Consider the following 12,145-nt stretch of genomic DNA (forward strand, 5'->3'; position numbering starts at 1 on the left):
TATATTTTAAACCAAAGACTGTAATAAGAGATGAAGAGGGGCACTATATCACACTTAAAGGGTGTATCCAACAAGAAGATCTAACAACAGTAAATATTTATGCCCCCAACATGGGAGCAGCCAATTATATAAACCAATTAATAACCAAAGTAAAGAAACACATTGATAATAATACATTAATAGTAGGAGACTTCAACACTCCACTCACAGCAATGGACAGATCATCTAAGTAGAAGATCAACAAGGAAACAAGGGCTTTGAATGACACACTGGACCAGACGGACTTCACAGATATATACAGAACACTCCATCCTAAAACAACAGAATACTCATTATTTATGAGTGCATGTGGAACTTTCTCCAGAATAGATCACATACCAGTCAGAAATCAGGTTTTAACTGATACCAAAAGAATGGGATTATTACCTGAATATTTTCAGACCACAATGCTTTGAAACTGGAACTCAATCACAAGAGGAAATTTGGAAATAACTCAAATACATGGAGGCTATCCTACTAAAGAATGAATGGGTCAACCAGGGAATTAAAGAATTTAAACAATTCATGGAAACTAATGAGGATGAAAACACGTCTGTTCAAAACCTTTTGGATACAGCAAAGGTGATCCTAAGAGAGAAATATATTGCAATACAAACCTCTCAAAAACTTAGAAAAATCCCAAATACACAAGCTAAACTTACACCTAAAGGGGCTGGAGAAAAAACAAGTAAGACCTAAACCAAGTGGGAGAAGAGAAATGATAATGATAAGAGCAGAAATCAATGAAAAAAACCCAGAAGAACAGAACAGATAAATGAAACTAGAAGCTGGTTCTTTGAAAGAATTAATAAGATTGGTAAACCTCTAGCCAGACTTATCCAAAAGAAAAGAGAAAGGACCCAAATTAATAAAATCATGAATGAAAGGGGAGAGATCATGACCAACACCAAGGAAATGCAGACAATTCTAAGAACATATAATGAGCAACTATATGCCAGTAAATTAGGCAATCTGGAAGAAATGGATACATTTCTGGAAACTTACAAACTACCAAAACTGAAACAGGAAGAAACAGAAAATCTGAACAGACCAATAACCAGCAAGGAAATTGACTTAGTAATCAAAAACCTCCCAAAAAACACAAGTCTAGGGCCAGATGGCTTCCCAGGGGGAATTCTACCAAACATTTAAAGAAGAAATAATACCTATTCGACTGAAGCTGTTTCAAAAAATAGAAATGGAAGGAAAACTTCCAAACTCATTTTATGAGGCTAGCATTACTTTGATCTCAAAACCAGACAAAGACCCCATCAAAAAAGAGAATTACAGACCAATATCCCTGATGAAGATGGATGTCAAAACTCTCACCAAGATACTAACCAATAGGATCCAACACTACATTAAAAGGATAATTTTTTAAAACGTTAAAAAATAAAAAGATTATTCACCACAACCAAGTGGCATTTATTTCTGGGATGCAAGAGTGGTACAACATTCGCAAATCAATCAACATGATATAGCACATTAATAAAAGAAAAGACAAGAACCATATGATCCTCTCAACAGATGCAGAAAAAGCATTTGACAAAATACAGCATCCTTTCTTGATTAAAACTCTTCAAAGTGTAGGGATAGAGGGAACATACCCCAATATCATAAAAGCCATCTATGAAAAGCCCACAGTGAATAACATTCTCAATGGGAAAAAACTGAGGGATTTTTCCCTTAATGTTGGAACACAATGGGAATGTCCACTCTCACCACTGCTGTTCCACATAGAACTAGAAGTCCTAGCCTCAGCTACCAGACAACAAAAAGAAATAAAAGGCATTCAAATTTGCAAAGGGGAAGTCAAACTCTCACTCTTCGCAGATGACCCGATACTCCATGTGGAAAACCATAAAGACTCCACTCAAAAATTGGTAGAACTCATACAGCAATTCAGCAAGGTGGCAGGATACAAAATCAGTGCACAGAAATCAGCTGTACTTCTATACACTAACAATGTGTCTGAAGAAAGAGAAATGAAGGAATTAATTCTATTTACAATAGCACCAAAACCCATGATACCTAGGAATAAACCTAACCAAAGAGGTAGAGGATCTGTACTCTAGAAACTACAGAACACTTATGAAAGAAATGGAGGAAGACACAAGAAGATGGAAAAACATTCCATGCTCATGGATTGGAAGAATAAACTTTGTGAAAATGTCTATGCTGCCCAGAGCAATCTACACTTTCAATGCCATCCCTATCAAAATACCATTGACATTTTTCACAGAGCTGGAACAAAGAATCCTAAAATTTGTATGGAACCAGAAAAGACCCTGAGTTGCCAAGGGAATGTTGAAAAAGAAAAACAAAGCTGGGGACATCACGTTGCCTAACTTCATGCTACATTACAAAGCTGAAACTAATGATGTACTGTATTTTGGCTCATTGAATTTAAATTTAAAAAATTAAAAAATTAAAAAAATAAAAGATTTTATTTTTATTTTATTATTTAAGGGGGCGAGAGAGGGAGAGAAAGAGAGAGAGAAGCACAAGTGTGAACACGAGCTAGGGGAGGGGCAGAGGGAAAGCCAACTCTCGGCTGAGCTGGGAGCCTGACGCGGGGCTCAATCCCAGGACTCTGGGATCATGATCTGAACTGAAGGCAGATGCTTAACCAAATGAGCCACCCAGGCACCCCAACAAATTTTATTTTAATCCAAGAAGTAAACTAACAGGTCCATGAAACCACACTTGAAGAGAAGAGTCTTCATAATTAGATACTGGAATTCAGAAAACCCATAGTATCTAGGTTTCAGATAAAGCAAAATCAAGTTTGCTGCTTTAGTGTGCCCCAGGTGGAAGGAAACGCTGATTCTTCTGGATTAAGATAATACACTATGTCCAGACAATATAAAGTCTCAGAAATGAATATAATAATGAAGATTAATATTACTAACTCCACTCTTACCTTCTGTTAGGAGAATCTGAGGAATTTATAGTCTGGATGCTTATAGGAAAGAAGATTCACTGAGGAAGAAGGGATGGAAAACCTGCTATGTAGAAATGACCTTCAGTTCCACCTGGTATCAGGGAAAATAAGTCAATATTGGTACAGTAGTCCAAAGGTTTAAGTTACTGGTAGAGGAAAAATTTAGAAAGGAAATACACGCAAGACAGAATGGGTAACAGATAAATAGGGCAGACCACTGGTAGAATCTATAGGTAGTATAAAAGTGATTGACAATAGTATCATTTCAGGGAATGAGCATGATGCATAACTCCTACTTGACTTTTAGCCTACTATTCAGGGGTTCACGCCTTCCCCACATGGCTTAATACTACTCTCTTTGGAGAGGTATGCAAAAGAATAAAAAAGCTCTTTCTTTCTTTTTTTTTGATATCAAACACAACCTATTTATTAAAGAATTAGGTTATTTTTGTATTATAACATCCAAAATTACCAAAAATAATAAAATATTTAATTTCTTAATCAACAGTGAGTTCAAGTAATAGTTGGCATGAAGTATAAAAAAAAGCAAATATTTCTATTAGAGTAATTAGCTAAATACATTTTAGAAATTAACAACAAATTTAATCACTGTGGTAAGTAGACCATAGGGAATTTTTTCCTGGGATAATTATTGTTTCAATTTTTATTTGCTTTTATCTCAGGATTTATTCTACAGAGTGACTTACTTTGACAAAGAGCTAGCATTATATTTAATAAGTTTGATAATGGAAAAAATAAGGCTTCTATTTTCCACATAATATTAGTACTTAAGGGAAACTGTTCAGCTTTTTCATCAAGATCTACTGAAGGCATTACCTGAGTTCCGGTAATTACCCGAGAACTTGTTCTTAGCTACAACGTTGTGGTAAGCTGTGCATTTTAAAATTAATATTTATCATTCTTAATGTCTACTTAATTAACATGGTCCAAATACTTGTTTTACTCATGAAATATTTTGCCCTGTGAAAAAGATAGTGCATTATTATGCCAATTAATTTTTTATATTCATCAAATGTTATTTTAAGCTTTGAAAGTATTAACATAGGCAAATTCATAAACCAGGTTACTGTTACTTCTATTCATTTTTTTATATAATAATATATTTTTTTTATTTTATTATGTTAGTCACCAAACAGTACATCCCTGGTTTTTGATGTAAAGTTCCATGATTCATTAGTTGCGTATAACACCCAGTGCACCATGCAATACGTGCCCTCCTTACTACCCATCACCGGCCTATCCCATTTCCCCACCCCCGCCCCTCTGAAGCCCTCAGTTTGTTTCTATGAGTCCATAGTCTCTCATGCTTCATTCCCCCTTCTGATTACCCCCCTTTCTTTATCCCTTTCTTCTCCTACTGATCTTCTTACTTTTTATGTTCCATAGATGAGTGAAACCATATGATAATTATCTTTCTCTGCTTGACTTATTTCGCTTAGCATTATCTCCTCCAGTGCCGCTCATGTTGCAGCATATGTTGAGAAATCGTTCTTTTTGATGGCTGAGTAATATTCCATTGTATATATGGACCACAGCTTCTTAATCCAGTCATCTGTTGAAGGGCATCTCGGCTCCTTCCACAATTTGGCTATTGTGGACAATGCTGCTATGAACATTGGGGTGCATATGGCCTTTCTCTTCACTACGTCTGTATCTTTGGGGTAAATACCCAGTAGTGCAATTGCTGGATCATAGGGTAGCTCGATTTTTAACTTCTTAAGGGACCTCCACACTGTTTTCCAGAGTGGCTGTACCAACTTGCATTCCCAGCAACAATGTAGGAGGGATCCCCTTTCTCCACATCCTCTCCAAGAGTTGTTGTTTCTTGCCTTGTCAATAAAAAAGCTATTTCTGGTTCACACACTAAACTTCATTTTGTGGAAGGCCAAGGCATAAAGTTAGGGAATGAGTCTGGAAGCCTCTTTTGATGGGGTTCTGCCACTTAAGACAGGGTTGAATGGATGAATTCAGTCCAAAATTCATGTTCACAAGAAATTAAAAAGGGAATGTTCTAAAAACAAACAAGTCTTATTTGTAATAATCACCAGCAGAGTCTTCCCTTCTTTAAATTTCATAATCAGAGAAGGAAGATGGAGAAAACCTACTCCTGGAATCCTGCCGAAACCAGGCCTGAAAGGAATAAATTGCTTTAATGATGACTACATTTGTTACATATTTTATTATTTCCTTCTGAAGAAAATTCTCCTTAGGAGGTTCAAGATTATGTGCTTCATTAAATTAAGGAAGAGTCATACCAGAACACCTTCCTCTCTCCAGTCTCCCCACCTTGCTCCAAAGTGCTAAAGATGGTAAAAACCGAAGAACCATGTCTCAAGGTGGAGGTGTGTGGGGGTGAATCTGCACACTCGTAATCTTTTACTCTTCTAACTCTTTCTTTCATGAGGCTAGAATGATAGTGAGTCTAGATTCTTTAAAGGACTTAAATTCTCTCTTTTTCTTTCTTCCTTTCTCTTCCCTATTTCCTCTAGCCCTCCTACTCTCATTCAAACTCTATCTCTCACATACCCACTTGATAAATATTTGCTGATTTCCAAAGAGCACAGGTTTTAGATTCCTGGAAAGTAAGTGCTTAGCAATTAATATTTTTATCCTTGAGCTCTTTCATCCTCATTTATTTAATGAATTTCCTGGAGAAAGGGAAAATGTGTGAAGTCCTTACCATAGTGTTGTCTTATGACATAAATGGTGATACTGAAAATAGTTGAAAAGTAGTTAAAGAGGGTGAGCTTGATGTAGGCAGCAGTACTACTAGAAAACAGGAAGCTTCCAAGATACATGAGGGGTACAGCAGACCAACCATACAGCATAAGGATCATCATTGTGTCCAGAAAGTTGTAATTTGCAACAAATGCATCCACTCCACAGTATCTGAACACTCCCTGAGACACAGAGTGCAGAGGTAAGTGCAAGGTGAAGGACACAGTGCGATAAGAAGTCAAGCCAGAAAACTTAGAAAACAGCAAGCCCTGCCTTCATTAGAAGATAGAACTATTCATTACTTCGATAACTTTACCCATTAAAAAAGAAAAGGCTTATCTTATGAGCCTGAAGTAAACTACTTCTTCCCTAGTACCTCTTGTACAGAAACTTCACCTTTTTTTTTAAAAGATTTTCTTTATTTATTTGAGAGACAGAGAGAGAGAGAGAGAGAGAGAGAGAGTGTGTGCACACGAGCGAGGGTGGGGGTGTGGAGGGACAAAGGAAGAGGGAGAAGCAGGCTCTCCACTGAGCAGGGAGCCAGAGCCAGGGCTCCATCCCAGGACCTGGGGATCACAACCTGAGGTGAAGGCAGATGCTTAACCGGCCCAGGCACCCCAGAACTTTACCTCTTTTATCCATGTGCTCACCCCTTGAAACTATCTAGCTTTACCTCTCCCTCACCCTCAAATATGCATCCAAAACAAAAAAAGTTGCAAAGTTCACAAATGAGCAAAATCATTGCATTAAAAGATGTTATACCATCCTTGCTTGCTCTTTTTGGCACACCCTCAGTGCCTAAAATTGGGTGTCTGAGTAAAAACTAGTTCTGTATGGTGACTAACATAATACAATAAAAAAACATTAAAAAAAACCCTAGTTCTGTTTTGCAGACCCAACCAGCTTGGATCTGGTGTACAAAAGTGGTGGTATGGGAGTGGGGTGTGTGTGTGTTCTGGTGGTGAATAGTAACAGGAAGTCTGACTTAAGACACAATTCTAAACTGTGTGCTGATGTCCAATTTTACCAGAGGGCTCAGCACTGGGAATCAGTCATCAGTGACTTATCTATATGAGTAGTGAGGGACAAGTGACAAATGATAGCCCATATTTCTTTAGAATAGTTCTTGGGACAAGGCATAATGCTGAGCAATTGCATGGGAAGACCAAGAGAGAACTTTCAAAGAAATATGTTTTCTCCAATTGAAAAAATATGAATGAGAACATTTCCATAATGAAGTTTCCACAATATATTCTCTGGCATAATAAGCCAAAGTAGTTTCAAATTTCTTTACAAGTTTTATTTTAGGGTACAAATTATTGAATAGGAATTTCCTGTGGTTGACAAAGGACAATAAGCCTTCATGCAACATCAGTAACACTCACCAGTAGTAAGCAGCAGAGAATGGAGAAGTAGATGAGATCCCACAGAAGAGCAGCGAGCCAGTAAGTAAGTACAGAGACCCCACTCACAAACTGGATGTGCTTTGCCCTAGTAGTTCTCTCAGTCACTGTCTGAAGGCAAAAGCTACCGACCACAACAGCCATGCCAAAAGCCAAATTTATTACTATTTGTAGTCCACTTACAGGCCTACAGAGGATGAAATAAATGAAAGAAATTATGAAATATAAGTAGAAAATGATGATTTAATAGCTATTTTTAAATGAATATGGCCAGATAGCAAGGGATATATTAAGGATCAATTCCAGTAAAAGGAAAATCATACATACATTATGTTAAGACCATAAAGAGGGAGAGGTTGAGGCTGGTTGGAGACTTTGATAGAAGCATTGGGGCCAGAAAGTAACATAAAAAGAACGTTGTCTAACACTGCCAGTGATACTGCAGCTGAATGGTATGCCTCATTATTGAACAAAATAGTAAATACTGTTTTGTTTTCCTCAACCTCAATGGAAAGTGCAGTAATGGAGAAGTCACGAAATTCTTTGTTTTCGATTATATGTTTTGTTATGTCACCTAGGATAAAGAAAGAAATTGATCAGTGAGTCAACATGTAATAAATCACCTACTACTTAAGTTGGAGAGGAAAGAAAAATATTTTTCCTTTTATCTCTTCCCTTTCCAGCTTCCCACAGTGTCTATTTCAAATCTTTGTTTATCCTCAAGAATTCCACTCCATCACTAATTCCTACAATAATCTCACCACGTAGCCTATAACTTGAAAAAACAGCAAATTACTAAGAATGTCTTGCTCTATTCTTGTCTAAAACAAACATGATTTATTCTTTTCTCAAAGTTATTTTGGTTATTGTAGGTCATTTGCATTTTCATACACATTTTAGAACTGACTTGCCATTTCTGCAAAAAGTCTTCTGGTATTTTGATAATAATTGCATTGAAGCAGGTGCTTATCAATGCCATATGATGGTCCAGTTTAATTGACATGACAGCCTTGAGGCTGTGAAGTGAAAGAACATAGTTGATCTGAAGTGTAATGAATAACCCAGTCATATGGTACATCATACAAATGGCTAACAGACACACAAAAAAATGTTCAAAATCATTAGCCATCAGGGAAATTCAAATCAAAACCACATTGAGATACCACCTTACGCCAGTTAGAATGGTAAAAATTGACAAGGCAGGAAACCACAAATGTTGGAGAGGATGTGGAGAAAGGGGATCCCTCCTACATTGTTGCTGGGAATGCAAGTCGGTACAGCCACATTGGAAAACAGTGTGGAGGTCCCTTAAAAAGTTAAAAAAAATAAAAAAAAATTAAAAAGTTAAAAAAAAAGTTAAAACACCCAGCCATTGCACTACTGGGTGTTTACCCCAAAGATACAGACGTAGTGAAGAGAAGGGCCATATGCACCCCAATGTTCATAGCAACATTGTCCACAACAGCCAAATTGTGGAAGGAGCCGAGATGCCCTTCAACAGATGACTGGATTAAGAAGCTGTGGTCCATATATACAATGGAATATTACTCAGCCATCAAAAAGAACAATTTCTCAACATTTGCTGCAACATGGACGGCACTGGAGGAGATAATGCTAAGCGAAATAAGTCAAGCAGAGAAAGACAATTATCATATGGTTTCACTCATTTATGGAACATAAGAAGCAGGAAGATTGGTAGAAGAAAGGGAAGAAGGAAGGGGTGGTAAAAAGAAGGGGGAACGAACCATGAGAGACTATGGACTCTGGGAAACAAACTGAGGGCTTTAGAGGGGAGGGGATGGGGGTTAGGGATAGGCTAGTGATGGGTATTAAGGAGGGCACGTATTGCATGGTGCACTGGGTGTTATACACAAGTAATGAATCATGGAACTTTACATCAAAAACTTGAGATGTACTGTATGGTGAATAAAAAATATTTATAATAAAAAAAGAAAAAAATGCCTAGAACCAGTAAAGTTTTCCATCTTTGCTAAAGGAATCTGTGTATAAAGGCACACTTCAAATTTAAGGCAGTTTACAAGTCAGCCTCAACTTGTACTTACTTGACCAGGTCTCAATATCTACTAGAGGTTTCTGACTGGAGTCTTCTTTCCTAGGTCATTTTTGGTCATATACACATACATACTTTCTGAGCCTTCTATATCCTCAGGAATATAAGAACATTTCAAAGTTCATTTTCGTTATCTAGCTCTCCAGGTATTCCTTCAATATTAATTTTTGGCCAGACTCTTGTTTGGCTCAACTGAAATCACAGCCTTAGCCAACTGTGATGATGTTACCAGAAGACTGCTGCTGTTTTTATTAATGCCCTGCAGATAGGGCTTTTTCCAAAAATGCTGAGCCCTGATTCAAATCCAACAGGAACAATCCCTTGGGAATGGAGTCTTTCAGGGACTTGTTATTTTAGTTAAATTGACAGTGCTCTAGAGATGGGCTTTTAACACAGCTCTAAATAGATCAGTTCTTTCAATCAACTTCAATGCCTTTTCATGGCTATCATTTCACTGAGCTGAGGGGGGAGAGTGATAGGAATAGTTCTAAGTTAAAATGCCACAGACCTTACTCTTTTTATAGAGGTTTGGTAGTTTTGTTTTGTTTTGCTTTTTTGGACTAGACACCTTTTAAATTGTTCTGTGCTCTTGGTTAATTTCCAGTGTTCTTAATTGGCTGATTTATAAAACTGTTTTTCAAGTATCCTTGTTGCTTTTGTGAGAGAAGTTCATTCCATCATACCAAAAAATTCAAATTTTCCATTCACTGGGTTTTAGGGTAATTTGCTACAAAGGAATAGATAACAAGCTACATAAAAGGGTTGCTTTTATCATTAAGAAAGATAAAGCAGAGAAAGTGTTTAGTATGGTTTTTACCAAAGGTAAGCATTGAACAAATTAAGCATAACTATTTATACTACTTTCTAAAAATTAGTTCTGAGGAGTAAATCTATTAAGTCTCTGCCACTTGTTTTTAAAAGACAAACATAGTTTTTTTGACAGCCAAGGAAACAGTCAAAAAAACTAAGAGGCAGCCCACGGAATGGGAGAAGATATTTGCAAATGATGCTACAGATAAAAGACTGGTATTCAAGACCTACAAAGAACTTCTCAAACTCAATACATGAGAAACAAATAATCAAATAAAAAAATGGGCAGAAGATATGAACAGAACTTTTCCAATGAAAACACACAAATGGCTAACAGGCACATGAAAAAATGTTCAAAATCATTAGCCATCAGGGAAATTCAAATCAAAACCACACTAAGCTACCACCTTGCACCAGTTAGAATGGCAAAAATTGACAAGGCAGGAAACAACAAATATTGGAGAGGATGTGGAGAAAGGGGATCCCTCTTAGACTGTTGGTGGGAATGCAAGTTGGTAGAACCACTTTGGAAATCAGTGTGGAGGTCCCTTAAAAAGTAAAAAATTGAGCTACCCTATGATGCAGCAATTGCACTACTGGGTATTTACCCCAAAGATACAGACGTAGTGAAGAAAGGGCCACATGCACCCCAATGTTCATAGCAGCATTGTCCACAATAGCTAAATTGTGGAAGGAGCCGAGATGCCCTTCAACAGATGACTGGATTAAGAAGATGTGGTCCATATATACAATGGAATATTACTCAGCCATCAGAAAGAACGATTACCCAACATTTGCAGCAACATGGACAGGACTGGAGGAGCTTATGCTAAGTGAAATAAGAGAATTATCATATGGTTTCACTCATTTATGGAACATAAGAAATAGGAAGATCGGTAGGAGAAGGAAGGGAAGAATGAAGGGGGGTTAAACAGAAGGGGGAATGAACCATGAAAGACTGTGGACTCTGGGAAACAAACTGAGGGCTTCAGAGGGGAGGGTGGTGGGGGATTGGGATAGGCTGGTGATGGGTATTAAGGAGGGCACATATTGTATGGTGCACTGGGTGTTATACGCAAATAATGAATCATGGAACATTACATCAAAAACTAAGGATATACTGTATGGTGACTAACATAATTTAAAAAATATTATTAAATAAAAAAAATAAAAGATGAACATAGAATGAAAGGCAAATTTCAGATCTTGGAATCTTCTGTCACTTGTCTTTAAGAGATGAACATAGTAGACTGAAGGGCAAACTTCAGATCTTGGAATCAACATTTCACTTTGAGAGCTTAGAGAAATATTTCTGTATCTTGATCAGAATAAAAATTCTGTGTTAAATTTCACAGCGATGTAGTATTTTGGCTCTTTAACTCATCCTTTCAAAGATGATGCAATTAGCTGAGAGACAACCTACAGCCAAATGTCTCCATTAGTTGTTAACTTTTGTCACCAGTTGTCTTGAAGTATACTCTTTTGTTTTTTTGTCTCTGATTTAGCTGCCTTTAAGATACTGGTAATTAGTAGGAAAAGAAAGAAATGGGTAGCTAAATAGCATAGTTAAGCCCCTTCTTTGTAAGTAATACAAATGGGTCTTCATAAAGCGGCAGTCTCTTTTTTTTCCTATGGGTCTTACCTTGCACTTCCCGAAGTTCTTGATTCTTATGTTTCAGAAAAATCTCAAGATTATTTATGAAATTCAGAGCCAAATCAGAATTCCCTGAAACTGAATAAGGCACAATTGTTCGACCATACTGACTCAAGTCCATTTCTCTCATGGGCAGGTCATACTGTGAGTATATAGTTCTTAAGAGATATGTAGTGAAAACCAAAATTACTGATATCTGTAGCAACATCAACTTCCAATTGCGCCAAGTGAATAGTGCCCTCTTTATAAACATGGAATGAAACTGCTGGCAGTAAAGTGCAAACTAAAAAGAGGAGAGAAACATAGCATTACGATGGGTGGTGACCCAAGGAGGAAATTCATAGTGAAACCCATTAATATAAATGCTCCAAATTTTTATCACACTAAATATACACACATAATACAAATATATCCTTGAGCCCAAGAAAAAATATCATAACATTCTATTTGTGTAAGGTATTAAGGTGAAAGATTAATATCTAGTT

General features: G+C 37.0%; 1 protein-coding gene across 2 annotated transcripts in view; it reads right to left on the minus strand.

Moving 5' to 3' along the window:
- The window catches only part of LOC123778840 (phospholipid-transporting ATPase ABCA3-like), a 159,853-nt gene that overhangs the window by 47,811 nt on the left and 99,897 nt on the right, over window positions 1-12,145 (minus strand). For both annotated transcript variants that reach the window (XM_087866185.1, XM_087866175.1), the window contains 4 exons: window positions 11,649-11,943; window positions 7,453-7,699; window positions 7,108-7,312; window positions 5,685-5,904 (listed from right to left, as the gene is read on the minus strand). In XM_087866185.1, coding sequence (XP_087722311.1) covers window positions 5,685-5,904; window positions 7,108-7,312; window positions 7,453-7,699; window positions 11,649-11,943 — 967 coding nt within the window. The remainder of the gene's footprint in view (window positions 1-5,684; window positions 5,905-7,107; window positions 7,313-7,452; window positions 7,700-11,648; window positions 11,944-12,145) is intronic.

This window comes from Ursus americanus, chromosome 2 (genome assembly GCF_024610735.1).
Source record: "Ursus americanus isolate L20-20 chromosome 2, mUrsAme1.1.p, whole genome shotgun sequence".
NCBI classification, from domain to species: Eukaryota; Metazoa; Chordata; class Mammalia; order Carnivora; family Ursidae; genus Ursus; species Ursus americanus.